Source organism: Dermacentor silvarum, chromosome 5, assembly GCF_013339745.2.
Source record: "Dermacentor silvarum isolate Dsil-2018 chromosome 5, BIME_Dsil_1.4, whole genome shotgun sequence".
Classification (NCBI taxonomy): domain Eukaryota; kingdom Metazoa; phylum Arthropoda; class Arachnida; order Ixodida; family Ixodidae; genus Dermacentor; species Dermacentor silvarum.
The window spans coordinates 145,203,165-145,223,920 of record NC_051158.1 but is presented as its reverse complement, the minus strand read 5'-3'; the positions used below and the strand labels follow the sequence as shown (position 1 = coordinate 145,223,920).

The 20,756-nt window shown below is 42.7% G+C and overlaps 1 protein-coding gene and 1 pseudogene across 1 annotated transcript; one reads left to right on the top strand and one right to left on the bottom strand.

The window, feature by feature from the left end:
- Positions 1-2,135: 2,135 nt before the first annotated feature.
- Positions 2,136-3,477, bottom strand: LOC125945787 (uncharacterized; annotated as a pseudogene).
- A 3,195-nt stretch (positions 3,478-6,672) lies between these two features.
- Positions 6,673-19,858, top strand: LOC119454471 (uncharacterized). Its single transcript, XM_037716393.2, has 8 exons — positions 6,673-6,871; positions 9,683-9,808; positions 10,359-10,432; positions 11,459-11,608; positions 12,825-12,960; positions 14,763-14,934; positions 15,429-15,514; positions 19,450-19,858. The coding sequence occupies exons 1-8, from the start codon at positions 6,725-6,727 to the stop codon at positions 19,684-19,686; spliced, it is 1,128 nt and encodes a 375-aa protein (XP_037572321.1). The 5' UTR covers positions 6,673-6,724; the 3' UTR covers positions 19,687-19,858.
- Positions 19,859-20,756: the final 898 nt, after the last annotated feature.

Genomic DNA, 20,756 nt, shown 5'->3' with positions numbered 1-20,756 from the left:
AGTCACATATTTTATTTGATGGTACCTCGTATCCGAATTAGCACTGGCTGTACACGCAGAGCGGTTGCGAGAAAAGTCAAGTAGGGAGTACCCCAACTCACGCTTTTTGACGTGGGCAATACACATTCAGCAGCAGCAGCGGGACCTTCGGTAAAGATTTGATCCGCAACAGTAATATATTGGAACAGAAACTGATGATAATATTCTAAATCAAATATTTAGGTCGGCTTAGTTCTTTTTTTCCTTTTGTGTTCCTTTGAGCGGTGTAAAGTTTCGTCCTTGTTCTTTTGTTTATAAACGCATCACGTGCACCTCTTCTGGCTGCTTTTACACAAACGATGCTGATGTTGAAAAATAGTGCTGAAACTTTTTCCTTAGCTGGAAACAGCTATGACGAATAAAATAGCTATGCAATCAAATAAGCGTGCAGCATATCACTTTTGAACGAGTTTTCGTGGAATGTATTTGCTGGTTTTACTTCAAATCTTGTTCTTTCAGGATTGCCGTGTTCAGCAGAGACTGGCTGGAGAAGCATAGTACCACGTTTTCATACACGAATCAAAGTGAGTAGAGAACCATGCTTAAGCGCTGCCTCCAGGCAGTGTCATATACGTAAATTTCATGAAGAGAGTTGCATGGGAGGAGCAGTACGCAGAAAGCATGGACAACAAGGGGCCAACGCCAGATGTCATTGATGTCTTCTTTCAATTTACGTATTATAAATACGTTGAGTCTTATATCTTCCAACCTCCAAGACGCGTCCAAGTGCGCGACAGAAAGGTTCCTTTGGAGATCCGCGCACTCTTGGAGCGGTCATAGCTGAGTGTTCAAGTACACTTGGAGTACTTTAGACGACGAATTAAGGGAGAAGAAATAAATGCTATCGAAGGCAAAGTAGATGTTGAGTAGTATTTTTGTTAATGTACAGAGGATACACCAAGAGGACCACGGAAACACATAATAGCTTTTGTGCAGGATAAATATTTATTTGTCTTGCAAAATACTAGTGTGTTATGCGATTTCTTACCTTCAAAAATGCATTGTAATTATATATGCACATTGCTCATGCAAATTTAAAGCAGCGGCCAATACAAGCGATTAATATTCTTGCAGTGAGTGGTGCAACTTCTGTTTCCAGACAGATTTAGGAGATGCACAAAATATAAAAAAGCCGACATCTCCGTCATAGCTACACGCGTCATTATTGAGGTTTCACAAATGAGTCACAAAAACAGTTGTCACCCGAGAACTAGTAGGGTGCAAGTCATTAACAAAGTTGATACAAGTGCGCTTTACAACTGAAGTTAGATAGGGAAGTTAAGTGTTGCAGTTTGCTGTTATAGTTTTTCACGAGAAAGTCCTGTTACTTGTTTAGAACAATGAATGCCGAGCGCTCACAACACTTCGACCCTTGTGTGCACGCATGTACAACGGCTCTATTTCAAACTCTGAAAATGATGTTAGAACACTGTACTCTTCTCTGGCACTGACAACATACACGTGAAAGTGCTCATCAAAACAGACAGTTTCGAGCAGTTTAGCCAGAACCAATAGCAACTTGTTCACATAAAATAGTTGACACACAAGAAAAAAAATTCCGGCAGACCATCCTCTGGAACACTTTTGACAAGGCAACATCCTGCACTGTATGTCCTGCCATCAACAGTCACAGATTTGACAACCGTTGCATTTGTGGACACAAGATTATTCACAGTTATGAACTCTCTAATACAACAAGGTAGGTGCTCGTATAGTATGCACCTCACGCCTGTATTACGGGGAGTTGTTTTGTCATCACCTGCAGTGAATAAAAAACTCTGCAAGAACTGGTGCCTCATTGCAAGACTGTGAGAAAGATTCTTCCAGTTGCGTATTTTTCGAGCAATATCTTTAAAATACTGGTGCTTTGCCTCAAAGCGCATTGCCCATAGCAGGCTCAATGATCCGAATTTCTCTATATGCGAAGGGTAGTGTATGAGGTAATGCATTTTACATGGAAGTGATACTGATGGAAACCATGCTTTGAAGTCAAGACAAAAGAAATGAATCTTTCTTTGCAAGTAGGCAATATGTGCAACTGGAATTTTATGACTCATGACAATGTCAACAATTTCTCGGAGAAGTAGGTAAAGCTGTCAAACTGCATTGTCTGAAGGAACGCTATCCCCAACAAAGAACGTTAGGTGCGAAAATGCTTTTGTTTCCGACCCCTTCAAGACAGCCTTTCCTTGAAGATATTGCTTAGAAATGGGCTGTGGTTTGCTGCCAATATCATGAGGATCATAAAGCCATTCTGGCATGCTTTTGTTCAAATAATCAGGTGAAAATAATTGTTGTTCAATTAATGAAGATATATGCCGCAGTGCAAAGGGTAGTACTCCTTCAAGCAGATCATGCATTATATCCGGTGGAAGGTGTAGCGTCGGATCAAATCCGGGGCAAAAAAGAGCACATGGCTCCTTGACCCCATACAATGACAGAGTCGGCAGCCCTGCACTCAACGTACTCAAGTGGTGTTTGTGCCCTTCCGGCGAGCGAAGCACAAAATCAAATTCTGAATGCTTGTAGTCAGTTTCAGTCCACAGAGCCATGCAGTACCTACAAATTCTTCCTCGCTGAATGTGCATTTGAAGCCTCCAATTATATGGCTAGACAAATTGTCACCAGTGAGAATGAAAATGGATCCCTTTACCAGGTTTACATTCAAAGTTATGCATGATTTGCTAGTATCCTGACATCTGTGATTAATGGTTCAAGAATCTTAGAAAATCCATAGGTGGCAATATGCTTGTCTTTGATAAGGAGTAAGAGATGAATACCTGACAGTGCTGGCCGCAACTTCACATCAAAATTTAGCACGGAGAAGTAGACACCAGTCAGTTTATGTTTTCCTCTCTTGCTGCCTAGTGGGTTGCACGCTTCAAACTCATCACTGTACAATTGCAGGCAAAGTTTACTGGTATCACCTGCAAAGTTCTCATGGTTTTTAAATGCACTTCCATCAAATACCGAATGCATGTAACCATCTGCACAGGAGTAACTGGTGCACTCATTTGAAAGTTGTGAATGTTCAAGAATGCACTTGAGCACTTCACAGAAAGGAACGTATTCCATGGTGTCACCTCCATGCAACACTACCATACGGGATTCTACAAGTGGGAAATGTGCTTTCCAGTAAGTTGTCTGGCCAGATCTTGTCCGTAGCTGGTCAAGTTGCTGCTTGCAAATCTCTTCTATCTTGATGGCCAGCTCCTCTTGAGGTTGTATCTGCTGATGGTCTGTGATAGTTTCCACAAAGTCAATAACATCATTGGCTAATTCATGCACAGTGGATTCAGGTAGCCGCCTTCCTTCCTTCCATTTGAGTAGTAGTGCTGGCAGATGGTAAGCATAGTCACTTGAACTGCTGACCGAGTCATGCTGTTCGGCCTGCACATCTAGACACTGCATCTTCTGAAGGTACATCAGGTGCTGCATTCGTACTGCTTCGTGTCATCTCCACCTGCAAAATGTCACGGGGGCGCATTCCTTTCACAAATGCAGTATGTTTTCGGTATACGTGCTTCTTGTATGAAAAAAAAAACTGACGAAATGTTTGCATGCAGCCACTCAAGCCGCACACCCAATTTGTTTCATGGCCATGGGTAGTGCGCAGGTGCCTAAACAGTGTCCTTAAGGAGAATTGGTGAGAGGCAAACCGTGGGCAGCGAACGAAGCGGAGTCCTGGCATCTGTAAAGACACAAATGTTTGATTTTAAAAATACTCCTTTATGGCTTCTACAGACTACCAATAAGACTTGCGAATGTAAACACCAGTCCATTTTATGGAATGGATCAGAAACCTTCACAGAAGTTCATTATTTTCAGGTATAAATTGATGTTAGTGTAACACAAAACAGAATCCAGGTAACGATCACCTACAACAGTGCTCAGAACGACGAGCAAGCTGTTGTGCCTGAGTACCAAGTGCACCTTCATTTTTGTAAAAGCCTCATAGCGTGAAAGAAGAAAAGTGAACACTTCCTGTAGCATTCCTTCAATAGTGACATGCAGATCATGTGTACAGGTCCTACCAACGGCACATGGTTATCTTCTATACTTTTATGTAGAATATGCTTCAGGTGCAAAATTATTCCAACAGAAATTTCCCATATAGAAACGCAAAAATAAAGAAAACAATACATCCCTCTAAACATTTCATTGGTTGCAATGATGGCCGACTTTCCTCATATGCATGTACTAACGAACTGCCAACAAAGTTCAGTGGTGTCACACAAATCTCCAAAGGGTGTTGTTACAAAATGCAATGTGATCGAGCTAACATTGAAGCTCATATCAGTGTTGTATGCTTGCACATGCACAGAGTTGTGAAATTAGTAGAATGATGCATAATTTACGTCTATTTTTGCTGTTATGTTGCCTAGCAAAATGATTTTACTCATATTTACTCACACAAAGGCCAAGCAGACTTGATTTTCAAGTCACACTGTAAAAACTCGTGTGTTCTGCCAAACTACCAATGCGAGGCGCAAAACTGGCTACAAAAACAGAAACGGAAAGGCGAGAACATCGCACTTGTCGTCTGCGTCCCTGCAATGCCGGCGTACAATCGCTGTCGCAGTCACCTACCATGGTTTTTACCATGCTTCCAACGGACTACAGCTACATTGCAGATCGAAAAACCTTAATAAAAAATTTGCGTAGCTTGTACTGGAGGTGCAATGCTAAAGAGACAACGGAACTGATGGACACCTAGCTAGTCCTGGCTTTTGGGCTAGGCTAAGCACTACCAAGTCAACCCCAGCATTTTCCGGAGTTTGAGTATTTATCGATTAGCTATTGATTGGCTATCGCAAGGTATTGGCCACGTGTTTGGGCTAGTCTAATCACTATGAAGTCATCACCAGCATTTACTGGAATGTATTATTTGTCGATTATCGATTAGCTATTGATTGGCTCTCGATTGGCTATCGCAAGGTATTGGCCACGTATTGGGGCTAGGCTAAGCACTAACAAGTCATCCCCACCATTTTTGAAATTTATTGAGTATTGATCGATTACCTATTGATTGGCTATCGCAACGTATTGGCCACGTATTTGGGCTAGGCTAAGCACTACGATGTCATCCCCAACATTTTTCGAAATTTATTGAGTATTGATCGATTACTTATTGATTGGCTATCGCAAGGTATTGGCCACGTATTTGGGCTAGGCTAAGCACTGCCAACTCATCCCCAGCATTTCCCCGATTAGCTATTGATTGGTTATCGACGACTGACTGTGTTTAAGTAGTCCCAACCATGCTTAGCTAGACTTAGCCAGTATCAGCTTCGCTAGTTGACAGGGGTATGTGCCATTCCGCTTGACCCTTTCCGCACAACCGTCAGGATCAGCCCACATTTTTGGATTCAGCAGACACATTACGCCCGGCTTAAACAGCTCCGCTGTTAAAAATGTTCCACGACTTTTCCTACATCACCATTTCATGATAAGACAATGTGACCAGTTAGCTTTCCATTGCACTAAAAAAATGGGCACCATGAACATCATTGTCGGTCTCTTTAATAAGGGCTCGCGGCTGCCTCCGATATGGTCGCCTTATCGTTGTATGTAGCCAGGCCGGGAATACAGACGACGACTTTTCTCTCTTTCTGCTTGCCGTCATCAGGAAGAAGCGCTCACAGTAACGACGCAACGCGCTCCGCAAAACCGTAAGCGCCCGCACAGTAGCACGGCTGCCCAAGCGGCTCGGGTTACGAGCATGGTGAACAGGAGTGGGGGGGTCAGCGGAAACAATAAACACTTGCCCCGCAAAGTTAGAGGCATCACTTTCGACGCCTTGACCAATATGCGAGTAAATACTGTAGCCCTCTTGAATGGCAGTCGCACGAAAAGCCTTCAACGTAAAAAGCAGCACAAATTCACTCTTTCATGTCGCTTACCTTTGTTATGTTGCGTCGAAGTCGGTACTGTTCGCATCCTCTTAGCTTTGCAAGCCTGCCTGCGGAGTTTGGGCCTTAAAACAGCGACAACACAGACCGAGCGCAATGCTCCAACCCGTACACGCCATTCCAGAACATGAACACAATAAAAAGAAAAAAAGATGAGTGAACAGGGACTTTCTGACCGAGGAGTAGCAACTCATGGCAAATCTTCCGTGTACCGAAACCAAAGCGTTATACTATTTCCAATAATTTATTATTACGTGTTTTCGAAGAATAATATTATTTAGTGATTATAAGTTTTTCTTTCCTTTTGACTGCTACACTGCAGCGATTGTTATCTTTGCACGCACTGCAATAGGTACTGAACATGGTTAGGTTTGATACCATTGCTGGCAACGAGGGTGTAGCTTCAGGCTCTCATTCTCTTAGTAAAAACGCGAAGGCCAAACGGTAACCGCTCCCATAAGTGTCAGTAAATCTAGCACTATCCGATTTGTTGCGCCATCTATGAGTGGCGTTTTACACTACATTTAGCAAAACAATAAAAAAAATTTGCGTGACCGTGTACTTTTGCGTGACCGTGTATTTCTGTGCACGCTATAGTGACAAGTTTCGTGACTATCTCTCTTTCTGCCATGGTTCTTTATTCTATGCTGCCATGGTCACATGGTGTGGTTTTCCCGCGTTTTCTGCACTGCTCTCGCTGCTGCATTAGTTTGAAGTTTGACTGCCTGCTGTTTGCAAGTGCCAGGGATCCTGTGTATGCAGATTTGCTTGCGATGTCACGCTTCCTAGTTAGTGTACCCCACCTTGGTGCGGCAAGGACATATGTCCTTGAGGGTGGTAACCTCAACGCACTCAAAGAAGCAATTTGCGCGTGCCCGGTTCTCGGCGGCAAAGTCGACCTGACGTCGAGCTCGTTTCAGGTAAGTGCACGTGTTCACTTGTTTGATTTTAACTGCACCCGATAAGGTACCCAGACAACAGTCGACGTCCTCAGGACGTTCTCAAGTAGTACAAACGTCCTCGCAGTTCTTACGACGTCCTCGGTACGTCCTCAGGACGACATTCCCTGGTTCATCCTGCAAACGTCTTCTGCATGACATTTTAAGTATGTCCGATTGTCCAAAGAACGTCCACTGCAGGACCTTTTGAGGTCATTTAGTTTTATGTTATAAGAGACCATGAAATTGAAATTTCTACGAGTATTTCGGTTGATGAACTAAAACTTGTAGGCTATACTTCACGTGAGGTCGTTATTACGCCATCGAGCTCGATTTTGATATTTTTTCCTTTTTTATGTGGAGTGAAACTCTGATCAACTGGTCTTGATGTCTTAGGACTGTGTTTGATTGAACCATATATTTTTTTGCAACTTGTACTTTTTTGAGTACCCGCGAGCGATAACAGTTGTGGGAGAGTGAACCAGCGAGGTATCCCACGATGTCAGCAACCAAGCCACCCCATTTACTTTCCTTGGGGCCACATTGGCACTCTTGATTCGAAAAGCCGAGCCAAGCCAGTCCAAGCCAAGCGCAACATTGAAGAAAAACATGGCAGCGGACCGCGGGTAGGTCTCTTGTTTTTCTGGGTGGCAGAAAGTGGAACGTAGATTTGTGCAGGGAAGAAATAGACGAATTAGCACATGTTTTCACTTAGCGAACAGCGTGGACAGCACCTTCATTAATTACATTGTGAATCAGACGACTTCGCGCGACTTTGCCGCGGAGCTCTTTGTGTCGGATGGAACAGGTGCTGGAAATCGCGGTGTCGCTTTGCCTGTAGAACAAAATAATATCACCAAAGCTATAGCCATACGTTTGTGGCATTTTGTGCCTGGTCGCGATAGTGGACAGTTTCAAAGTGGTGATTTCAGCGTTTCTGGCGATCGCTTCTCCATGGTGCAACGGCGCTGTAACGTCACTCTCAACCTCTCCGCTACCACAACTGCCTTTCCACGCTGCATTTACCGACAACAGCATTGTTGCAAACACCGAAGCAGTCCGAGATTTTAGCACTGGCCGGCGGCAAATATTGCGCTATCTCGGCCTCAAAGCTGTACTTCATTTTTTTTTCTAAATCTTGTCACAGCTAAGAAAGTGAAAAGTATTATTTGTTATGGAAAGCACGATTTTCCGAGTGGATTTATTATGCCGTAAAAAGGAACATTCAATCAGCAGAGGTTGCTTTGGTGCTTCGTACAATAATTTCGTGCTGCAGTACCTCCAAGTATGTGGCATAAACTGTTTTGTTTGTTATTTCTCTGTGTCTGAACGTAAGTTGTTTGTTGACAATGTGCTGTTTATTATTTCTTTCAGTGTCTCTTATGGGATCTCGCTGTTCTCTGTTTTCGGATGAAGACATTTCAAGCGGTGAAGTCTCCTGGCTTTATCACGCTACTTTCAACCGTTATTAAGCGAAATTAATAAAATAGGTTTGTCTGCATTGCTATGGGCCTACGTTTTCATTTCGTGTGGCCATATACTGAGCCCTGTGCAACGGGGCTCAAAAGTATGCTCTGTCAAGTAGTAAGTGCATATTGCAGTTTTAAGCCTGAATTTCTCACTTAGTGGACGAAAAACAGTGAACTTAAGAGAGCAAAATAAAAGGATATTTACTGGGTGCAGCGAATGCCTAGGTCTTCAAAATGTCCTGAACGCGTACTGAAAAGATCGTCGAATGCTTCCTGAGCACGTCCCGAGGACGTGCCGAGGCCGGACATGTTGATTGGATAGGGATGTTTTGAGGCTCATGTGAAGACGTCCTGAGGACGTCCAAACGTACTCAATTGTACGTACTGAGGACGTCCTGAGGATGTCATTGTGTTGTCTGGGTAGCGTTACACGGAAGTACTGCCGATTACGATGAGAGAGGCTTTTCGTAAAATGTTTGAATCCGGGTAGTGTTTAAATTGCCAAAAAGAGGCGCATCGCGTAGATTTCTCGTTCGCGTTGCATAATTCCCCTCGCACGGGCGCGGTAGTGCTGCAGAAGTCGCGGTGCGCCTTTTTCGTTGCGGGGTGCTTTTCTCGTCGCGACGGTAGATTGCATTTTTACAGCGAAGCCGTATATGGCCAAACTCGTTGTGTGCTTTAGTGCGACGGCGACCAGCAACGATCTTTATTGTCATTGTCTCTTATGTCGCCGCTTAGTTTCAGATTCTCCCAAAATTTGCCTTGTCGCCTGGAGGTGCTGCTTATGTAGTGCGACTAGTCAGTCAGGCGCCCTCAGACCGTACACGCTTGCCCTTTGCCATACTGCTGCACCTCCTTGCTCAGTCGTCTTAGCAAGCGTGCCCGTGCAGCCTGTCATCGCCCCTGCACCACTGCCCGCCATAGACATAGAATACCTTTTGCAGTGGCTGTGAAGCATAGCCGAAAAAGAAATAGCATTATGCTTGTCAGCAACTAAATGCTAAAACATTTCGTGCGAGCTGCATGTTAGCGCACTCAAAGGTGTGATGCGTGTCATGCCCTGTACGAGCGCCTCCGTTACTGTGCTGATTCGTTTAAGTGCTTTGTGGAGCAAATGCTTATTAGTGCATTTTGCTCATATAGCAGCACATCCATGTGCACAATACTGAACTGTTTTCTAATCCGAAAATAATACTCCCCTGTTGCACATTTCCAGTGGTCTGCTGCACATTAAGCGATGGAGGCAGTTTACAGCCTTGTCGTGCATAGAGTTTCCTCAGGGCTCTGCACGATATAAAAACCAGTTGTGTTTTACCACTTTCAGATACTGGACAAGACGTTCGATGAGCATGTGGATATCTCTCCTGAGGACACTATCCCCGACTTGTCGAAAATTTTGGTGCGCCCACAAGTGGACAGGGAGCCGCAGTGTGCGTCAACTTCGACTGAGGTCTTTGGATTTGGTAGTCGCGTATTCAGCAAATTCACCGCTCAGTTACGAATTCATGTATCGGCTATTTGTTTAAACAGCGGAGGTGTTTAAGCCGAGCGTTTAACATGCGAACAGAAAACAAGCACTGCGTTGCCAATTCCTCTACACTTAGCTTAACCCAGTTCGAGCTTGGTTATGCAGTTTGGTTCATTTGTAGCCCAGGTAAGGTAGTGATAATTGTGTCAATCCTAATTAAGAATTTCTAATTGATAGCCAAACATTACCCAATCGAAACCTAATCGAAAATCGATCAATAAATTTAGCAAAACTGCTTGTAGTGCTCCGGTAAGCATGGCAATGCATCGTATAGGCCAATCGATAGCTAATCAATACCTAACCGATAATGGATTATTAATCAAAAAATTTAGGAAAACTACTAGTAGTGCCCCGGTAACCATGGCAGTGGATCGCATAAGCCAATCGATCATTCTGAGCTAGGTTCCCATCAGCTCCGCTGTCTCTATCATTGCGCCTCAGTGCAAGCTATGCTAATTTTTTTTCCTTGCAGCACATTGTGGCGAACAGTATGGTGGCCAGTGGCAGCGAAGATCATGAAAATCGCCTTGGCGTTTCCTTCGATTTGTAAGTGTGTTTGAGTGTCACACTATAATTTTAGGTAGTCTCACAGGGTCACAAAATAATATTGGTTGCACGAGTAATCATGTTGAAAAGAGATATTTATTGAATATTGGAAAGGCAGAGAGGTCGGCCTGATAGCCTAGCACTGGGGAGGGATAAGAGACAAAGGGTGTGAAGAAAACCGAAGCCCCTTTCTTATAGAAAGATGGGTGAACGCGAAGCTTTCCCCCATGCAAAGGGAATCGAAGTCAAAGCCAACGACAACGCAACGAACCCAAGAAATGCTGAGCGATCCGATGCAATGCATGTGATTTGATTGCTTGTTTAGGATTGTAGTCCCTGTCGTTTGGCCGTCTCGTTGATGCGCATGCTCGATTGGATCGGAACGGCGGTGGAAATCTCGGTAACACATTAGCTCACTGGCATGTTCGCGGCTCCCACATTTATATTGTCCATAGTGGCAAAGAAAATTGCTGTGGCCAAATGCTGCACATCGTACGCGATGCACTTGTGGCAGTAAATTTTATGAATTCGAATCATGCTGAACTTTGTTGCAGGTGTGATTGTATCACTGAGATTCTGTTGGATTTAACTCCTCTTTCCTCGTAATAACTACGACGGCTTTCTCGGAGTGAGAATGTTTCTTAAAGTCGAAGTACCATAAGTATTCCAAAACACAAGACGCTTTATATATCCTTAGCATGTGTCAGCTAGTATTGTTGCCGTTAGAGTCGAGGCGCAGTTCATAGTAACTTTTTCCAACAAAAGCACGAGAATGTTCATTGCTGTCCTTATACACATTTCAGTGCTTCCTAATGCCAGCACTGTACTAGGTCTGGAACCTTGACAGTAAACTAAGTGCTGGGCTTGGCCGGCACTGACATCACGCTATTCCAAATAATCTTGCGCAATAGAAGAGCTAACATAATTTTTTTTCTGTGCTTACCTGTCGCTGACGTAAGGGACTGATATTTTTGCTACGGTAGCAATGTGTTGAGAACTGACCTCTAAACTGCAGCTTTCTTGTAGGCCTTCACGCTCAGAGGATGATGGGCACACTTTCATGCTGCCAAGTCTTGGCAGTCTTCATGACAGTATCACAACTGGCAGCCCGATTTCGTTGGCAGCGTTCCGAAAAATTGTGGACATAGTGTTCGCAGAAATGAAGATGATCACACGGTAAGTAAATTACCCCTTAATTTTGATGGCTGTGGGCTTAGCAATTCCAGCTGAATTATAAGGTCAGTCGGCACGAAATTTTTCAAAATTCTTGCTACCATAATTATAGTGTCAAGATGTTACCGCCAGGTTTTCTGAATTTCTTGCGATTCTTTGGAAGAATGAGTAAATTGTTAATAATTGCAACTCGCGTACTTCCAAAAGCCAGATACTTCATAAAATTGCCATATTCTCATAATTAGTAATGGAACTTTTTTGGATAATTTGATCTGGACGCACGGACTGTTTGCACAAGTTCGAAGATGTACGCTGGAAAAACATGCTGATTCGAAAATTTTGTGTGGTCAGACAGGCTTGAAATAATGATGTTTTACTGCATTAGATTCCATATCTCAATTCATTTAATCTGCAGACCTTGGAACTACAAAAATGTACCTACTATTCTCAAAGGCATTTGCAGAATTATCGATAGCTTCTTCTCAGTGTTTTCGGGGCAAAGCCATAAACTCGCTCAGTGTGGACAACAATCTTAATATTGCAAATATTTTCAGGTTCCCAACTCGTAATTTCTATTCAAGGGTGACCTCACTTCTGCTTGAGAAATACCCGCAGCTGAGGGACGTAGTAGGAAGTGGAGCTGTAAGTAACTTGTTATTTTACTGGGGTCAGCCAGTTGTGGGGATTCTTGGCAGTGTGATTCTGGGCACATTCATTGTCGTACAAATCCTTGAGCGTGAAAATTCATTGAGGCTGGCACAGACAGCAATATTCCCATACACTCCCAACGTAATAACTGCGGACAGAAGCTTCACCAGACGTGTGGTTTAATATCAAGGAAAAACACCTAGGGAAACCTATGAAGCTTTCGTCATCTACACGAGGGGAGAGACTTGCCTCAGCCCTCCTTCGACTACGCTCATAAAGACCATGCTCGTAAAGAACTGCTGTACCTGAAATCTTACGTTCTTTTCTCCCAGAAATTGTGTTTTTGGGGTGTCTTTAATCTTTCTGTTCTTTCTTGACAGAACATATTGCACATGCTAGTAAAACCACTCCCAATTGGTAGCAGTAAGCATATGTTCTGTCATTTGTGTTGTTTGCGCTGCTTTGCCGTTTCCTTGTTTTTATGATGCGTACTAAAATTTTTATTTGGCCCTTTCCTTTACAATAAGTGACCCCTCAATTTCAGCACAATATTATGTTATTGTTCATGCAGCTCTCAGGACTCCTGGAAGGTAGCCTTGCGCTACAGATTCAAGAACCAGCGAAGGGTTCTCCCTAGTGATGGTCGCGTGGGCGAGAACCGCACGAAGTTTGGGTCACGCAGGAAGGGCAGTGAAGAAACAGCCACAGTAAAGCTCCAGCGGCACAATGAGCAAAAGATGGAGGGGGGCATTCTGCAGTCAAATACAATATGTTAACTTGTTTATCTAGGATGACGTGTAGCAAGCTAATGGCGAGCGTCGAATTTTCATTTGCTAATGCTTTCAAATATTTCCATTTTTTCACTGAATAGAAGCGCTCAGAATTTAATCCTGTCTATTTAGTGCTCTCTGTTGTTTTGAGGTGGTATCAAAGTATTTTGGATGCGTGATTCACTTTAGGCTGGCCAAATATTTAATGAATCAATTTATCTAGGCAAAGCTAAAACCCATAAATAAAAAAAAAACATTTAGATACAAACTGTATCCTTGCAAGAAAATGCAAGGATATAGTAGAAACGAGGCCGTTAGGATACTAACAAAGTTGTTTGGTGCTCGACCACAGTCCTTTGTTGGTTTGCTGCCTGTCTAGCAGGTGGAAACAAGGCCATATGTTAATCCGTCTAATTAACTATTCTCATGGCGGAAGAAATCCTAAGTATTTGTGTGTTGGTGTAAATGTATCACATAAGAAGGATAGTAAATGAGGCCGTTAGCTTTTGACACCTCTTGAGCATCCCGCTTTGAATGAAGAGCTATGGATCCTTACAGGTGAAACCTACTGTTTTCCATCGGTGATTCAGGCTCGAAACATTGTAGAAGAGGGGAATTTATTAGAAGAATCAAGGTTACATAACATTACTGAAATGTTTCCTTGCATAGTGCAGGTTTATTTATGCCGCAATGAGCTATATTGGTGTTGCTTCCATCACGACGTTGCTATCGCTACAATAGACGGAGAAGACGAAACAAGTTTTGCAATGCACACGGAGTGGCTCAGCTGTGAATCTCGCAAAGGCTCTCCTGATGAGGATCAAATCAATGAAAGGATGGCCTTGACATGTCGCCAAAGAATTTCTGACATGGCAACAAATAGTATTCATGAGGCGAAGAGGAAGTACCCATACATGATGATCATTGAGAGGGTAAGTAAACTTTTGCTACTATGTATGAAACAGCATTTACATTATGTTAGCCTGCATGGTTGTGGAGGCAACTACATTCAAAAAGAACTAGAGGTTTTGTAACTGATTGAAAAATTAATTTTAATGCACACATGTTTTATTGTACTACCAAAAAGCCTCAACTACTGCTCTCTAAATATTGATCCGATGAAAAAGTTAGTACTCTAATGCATTTGGGCAGAAGACTCATTAACTATGTCAGCAAGGCTGTCCTTGCGCCACAGACGCATGGCCATCAAAAGGTACACCACAAAGCAACGAAAGTCATTCAATGCTTCTATGAAGACACTGGCATTTGTGATGAATACTGACTTAACTACATTGTGTGTGTGCATAGTGCGTGTGCAGTACTCATGTGTGAAAAATGCTAGGGAACTGTGTGCGAACTGTGTTGTCAACCTTTGAATTTATCGAAAGCAAGACTTTCTTTTTTTAACTTTTCTGTATTAAGTGAAAAAGGGTAGCGGTCGCCAAGGCATGGTGACAACTCGATTTATTTTTATTTCAATAAAGAAAGAATAAACAACGAGCACCATAACTTGGTGTTCTTTTCTGTGTAACTAGAAATTTCCGATTTCACGTACACCTTCAGATAAAAATTGCCGTTTCTCTTTTGTTAGGTCAGAGTGCTCACTTGGATTGTTTACATCTGTCACTTGCCCATTCTTCAATGTAAATGACGTGCTTGTAGATACCATGGTAAAAATAACTGCTATGTATTTGCTGGGTTCTTGTTGTAGTGCACTTTGGACGTATCTTTTGTTTCAGTTTTGTAGTTACTTTGCAAGACTAACTAAGATTGACCCATCACCTTGTATTGCAAAAGGGATCAACAATATTGTGAAAATGGCAGAAATGAAGCACATCCCGTGCGAACCAAGTGTAATGGCATCATTTGAAAAGGCTCGTGAGATGTCACCGGAAAGGCTGCGAACACGACGTGAGTACTCTTACAAAGGCTTCATCGGCAGCTTTTAGACCTATACTCCACGACATTATTTTTGCAGGGTTTCGTCTCATTCGTCTCATGGTATTAGAGTACATCTGTGTTTACCGATTTGGTTCTTTGAAGACCGTTCTTGAGGTTTTCAAGTCATATCTGGTCTTAAACTTAAATTATTTAATGGTGCGTTGTTTGATGTGTAGAAAGGAAATAAACTGGCGTAGTGTTGCATCGTTACATGCGTACATTAAGGATATTCTGTGCCATGGCAGGCACTAGACAGTATTGGAAGACCCATGGGAAAGGCCTTCAAGGTGCAGTGAACATAAATAAGGGGATGTTACCCTAGCACCAGTGTTCCGTTGCTTTTAGGTACAGAAAATCACGCGTGAATAGTTTTCAAAACCAACCTTTGTCACCGATTTAGGGAATATTTGTAAGATACTAAAAACGTGCATTAAAGTTTTTGCTATAATCCTTTCACTTTGCAGACATCCTAACAGTTGCGGCACTTCGGATACTGTCTTTCAATGTCAAAGAACATAATGGCCTGTCATCTTTGTTTGTGCAAGAGGAGGTAAGTTTCCTGCAAGTTTGTTCGGCTACAATGCATGTTTAGTACCCATGGGCTTTGTCCAAACTGGTCAGAAAGGCGCTGTGCTTTACTGTGATAGATCTACATCGAACACGGGAAGGTTAATATCAGAACAGATACCTGAGCCCAAAAAGGAATAAACGACTTTGAAATGGCCGACCAGAATTCCTGTAAAAACAAGTCCTCATTCAGCGTGGTCAGGCCCACGTGATAGCAGAAAAAACTTGATTTTTGAAGGACATAACTGTAGCGCAATAACTCGCAAACAATTTTTTACAACATGGCAGGCTAAATATATGCGCTGCATCTTGAATGCACGCACACAATGCAAAACTAAAGACGCGTCCCAATGGTGAACTTAGGGCCGACATACATTCTAACGTGCATCTTATGTTGAGGCTGAAAAAAGGTTTTATTTTGATCTGTGCAAGAAAACTGAAGCCTTGCTCAAGGAGTTATTGCATCTTTTCTTCATGTCATGCGCTTCCAGGAGTTTACTTGTGATCTTTGCTTTCACCTAGAATGTTAGTGCTGTCAAAGTGCAGCGCACGATTCTTGCAACAACTGCAGTGTGCACCCGAGAGCACATCTTAGTTGTATAGGTAAACATCTACAGAAGTCTGTCTGGCTTAATAAAGAAATTTAGAGTAAAGTACGACTCTCCAGTCAAGATTTGTTTTAATTTAAAACTGACGCAACGTGTCGAGGCCAATTCAGCCTCTTCAGGATGACTGTTCCGAAAGACCACAATATTGTTCTTGAGCAGCCTTGTGTTGTCCTTTCCACCATTGCTCTTTCCACCTTTCCCGGTCTAGGTCTCTTTGTTGTCGTGCTCGCCGGTGGTTTTGAAGGTGGTGCAGTTATACGCTTGGAAGTGCTCCTGCGGATGTGTTCAGGTTTCCTTGCGTGGCTTGCATATACCACGTTTCTAGGTAGTGCCTCCTCGTGTGGTTAGCTTTAGTGCCAATGACACGGCTGCCGTCGAAGCTGATGCAATGATCATGCTTCTCACAATGTTCTGCGAGGGTGTTGCACTCCACATTGAAACTACCTACATCGTTTTTGTGCAGCCGAATGCTATCTGGGAAGTTCTTCGTCTCACCGATGTAGGAGGCGTAGCACTGAGCACAAGGCACCTGGTAAATTAATCGTGGGAACTTCTCTTTAGGAGGCCGATCTTTTTGTAGGGGTATGAGCCGCTCAAGCGTTGATGTGGGTTTTTGCGCTACACGGATACCCTCGTTCCCCAGCACTCATGCTAGCTGTTCGATTATACCAAAAATGTACGTGAGAGAGATCGGAAGGGATGGCTGGCGGGAGGCAGAATTACTGACGGTTCGTGTAGGAAAGTGTTTGAGGGTTGTGTAAGCGCCCAGGTCAAGTTGTTGCAACACGTGCTGAATTAAGCTCCTTTTGTAGCCATTGTTCAAGAGGTCCATGATAATCGCTTTCTCCTATGTTTTTCTGTCGTCTCTTCAACTGCAGATGGTCTTTGCAGTTGCGTCGCGACTACCATTGTATTGTGGGATGTGAAGTCGTTTGAGTCAAACTGCAGATATCTGCCGGTGTGTGTAAGCTTTCGATATACAGAGAAACTCAGTTTCCACGAGTTTCATTAGCACATCAAGGAAGAAGGGTGTTGTTTTTTTACGTCATGCCATTTGCTGAACCCAGCGCGACCTACCAGTGCTAACATGTTAGCCTATAGCCCTTAGAGAAGTAAACTTCCACTTGCGGTTTTGTCTGTCAGCTACCTTACTTAATTTGTGTTACTTTTTTAATGATAGCAATTCCTTCCACAAGCATAGCTCGAAGCATTACCATTACACATTAATTACTGGTTAAACTGTTCCCGCGTACAAGAACGCTGAGATGCGGACCCTCGTGACTTTTGAAAATATGAATATTTCATTCGTCAAAAATTATATTCAACGAAAAAAAAAATTTAACGTGCTTGAAAACAACCACAGGAAAAGTTTGTCGAATAAAAAATGACCAAAGGTCGAACTCCCTAGATATATGGTTGTTATTTGAGGACTGCTGCTGTCTAGTAAGGGACGTCATAAAATTTTGCCATATGGTGCGCCTGTGATAGCTCCAAAAACTGTACTGAGATCACGTTCTACAGCTAGTGCTTGAGGCGAACACTTCCTAACTGGCGGTGCCTATGTTTGCATCAAAGCTTTGGACCTAGCAGCCATGTCTTCTGTGGGCAAGAGAATGCTCTGCAAAATTTCCATTTGTTCGCGTCTTACTGATGTTTTTAAGCAGTGTTTCTTTATCAGGAACTGTATGCTTATGTTAGGCATTTGTTGTTTATTTTCTTGTGTATTTGCTACCTAGCAACATATGACACATAAATAAACAGTGTAGATAAATACCATATACGGACAGTGTCTACACTATTGTATAGGCGGCTCCCCCCAATTTTGGGAGCCAATTATATAAAAGCAATCTTAAGAATAGTATTTCAAACAACCTAGTAAAGGAATAAGTAAAGCAAGTACTCTAAAAGCATAAAGGTGTTTCCCGGGGAGCTGCCAGCTGCCAACATGCATGGCATGTTGCGTCTTCACTTTTAAGCTTAACCTTACGGGCGTTTCGATTGTCAATACACTGAAGAGATTATTTTATTTACAAGGGTGGTGACAAACAGGGCCCGAGCAAGCTTAACATTACTGGCATTCAGAATGCCAATGGACTGAAGAGAGACTTCGTTTAAAAGTGTGGTGATGAGCAGGGCCCGAGCAACCGTGAAATAATAGTGGCAATGAACCTGGAATATGTCTTGCAACTAAGTGCCAGAAATAACATCAGATTGTATAGGACAACAGCTCACCGAGAATTTATAGTTTAGGATAAAATTTGTGCGTGCATATTTTCTTCTCCCAATTGATGCATTAGACATTAGTATTCATGATCACCCAGTATTATTTACCTACGAATGCTGAATAATGTATAATTGAAGTTATTCGGCATGTTTGTTTTGATTTCATCATCCTAACAATGTCTGTGATGTGTAGTTGGTGTTTAGGTCACGTGAGACAGGAAAAAAAAGCAGCTGTAATATAACTACTGATAAATCATTTGTGGTCTATAGGTCTTCAAACGTGTTCAAGTGTTGTAGTGAATTGAAACTATATCAGCGATTGTCGTTTTTTTCATGTCTCACGTGACCTAATCTACTGCACCTCACAGCCCTCGTTGGTTTGAGGAAACTGAAATTGAAACATGAGAAAATAAATTCAAATATTTATTATTTGGCGGTTGTAGGCGAATAACATATGGCCAACCATTTATGTCTACCGAATTATCTAAAAGGAGAAAACACCTGACTAAAATAAGGTTTCTATAGTTCTTTAAAAATGAAACTGATAATGCCACTTTCAAGTATGGGCCAATTCCCTCCTTCCTAAATTGCAAAACGTGCGGCCCATACCTGCATCTATATGCCAGATAGTTTCCAGTGTTGTCACCCAGTGTTATCACCTGAAGGATTACTCACGCAATTATTGCTTATGCCTTGTATTGCAGTCACTTTTTTGTGAAAGTGGAATATTAAAATGGCATGTAAAAACTAGCAGAGAAGCGTGCTGTTTCAGTTCTCAGCAATGTTTAAATTACGTGCGCATTAGCCCCAGCAAATTTTGTGCGACATATATATTATAAAATAAAGCTGCCATCCCAAGAAGGTTGGGCTCTGCTGGGTGTGGTCCCAAAATATGCGTCGGGCATAAAGCAAAATTGCGTGCATAAATGTCAAACTAGCCATTTGTATTGTTAACATTGTTTGTATTACATTGAAATCACCTATAACCTGCAGAAAGCTTTATAAAGAGTGACTAAGTATGAAGAGGGGACGATGTACTATTCATGGCCGTTCGGTGATGATGCGATACTTTTTCTTGGTACTACAGGACCCGAGCGTTCCTGCAAGCCCTTGCATCGTATTTTCTGGAGGAGACGTTGAAGAGACTGACCTTCTCCACATCAAGGTGGACCGGGAGAAGTTGTTTGCGGTGAAAAATGGGGAGGAGGGGCTGGCGGCTGTTTTATCTGCTTACTGGCTCTTCAATATCCAGTACGACCGCAAGCTGTTCAACACTCTTGTGTTGGAGCGCCTTTTCTTCGGGCTCACATTGAGTGCCCTATAGTAGTGGCTACAAAGTTTTTGAACAAAGTCACCAAAAGTGTGCCATGTTGAATGTGCTGAAGCTGCGCATTGTTGCCTCATCGTGAGTTTAGCTGTAATTTTTAGATGCACGTTTTCTTTTGTCTAACCATTTCTGCAATACATATGAAGGAAACCAAGAGTCACCGAAAACAAGGCAAGCTTATGAGAATGCTATTTTCGGTGTTAGTAATTGGAAATTATTAGTGTAATTATCTTCAGATGTCGTTAATTAGGATCCCACTGGCACCACGTGGTCTTCTGCTTTCTGATCATTTACCGTTCAGCCATAAAATGATTACACTAACAATTTTCTGTTGTCAGCACCACAAATTGTTAAACTTCCGCAAAGCGTCTCGAGCGGCCAGTCGCGCGGCAATTCTGCTTGTATCCGCGGGCACCTTTCACGCTCGGAAAAACACATTTATGTAGCACGTACTGAGCAACAGAAAGCTGTATCGGGAGTTTTTCATGTTGCTTTACAATTTTGTTATTGACACTTTGATCATTAAGACATTACTTCTCGAGTTAGATAATTAATTAAAATTAACGAATTAAATCTTAGTCACGAAAAAATTACTGGCAGCTACTCCACTGCACTGGAAACAATACGCACTAGGTTTGCTTCGCGTAACACCGTTCCTCTTTTTTAAAATCGTCCTGCGTGATAGCTGGGACACCCTGTATATATATATATATATATATATATATATATATATATATATATATATAATGTCCAAATATCAGTTGCTAGCATGCGGCCTGTCACCCGGCATTGTCTGCGGAGTAGAGCATTCTACGTTTGTGGGTACATTTGCGGTCGTGCGTCAATCTTTGGCTTTTGCTTCTCGGGTGAATCAATGTGGAGCACCCTTCCACCACCCACTTCATAGGGTGTTATGGTACAAGAGCACCCTTTAGTAAGGGTGCGACCACTACACCCTTTAAAATTTTATGCTGTGCACCATTCCTTAAGGGTGCTGGCCTCTGCACCCCTTCCTAGCACCCTTTTTTAAGCACCCAATAGTTGGCAAAGGGTGTTCGTCTGGGGAC

What these genes read in the sequence shown, in the direction of transcription:
- LOC119454471 (XM_037716393.2), top strand. Translation starts at nt 6,725, where the DNA reads ATGTCACGCTTCCTAGTTAGTGTACCCCACCTTGGTGCGGCAAGGACA. An exon ending in TGACGTCGAGCTCGTTTCAG is followed by an intron (nt 6,872 to 9,682) that starts GTAAGTGCACGT and finishes TACCACTTTCAG; the next exon opens with ATACTGGACAAGACGTTCGA. An exon ending in GGAAAGGCTGCGAACACGAC is followed by an intron (nt 14,935 to 15,428) that starts GTGAGTACTCTT and finishes TTCACTTTGCAG; the next exon opens with ACATCCTAACAGTTGCGGCA.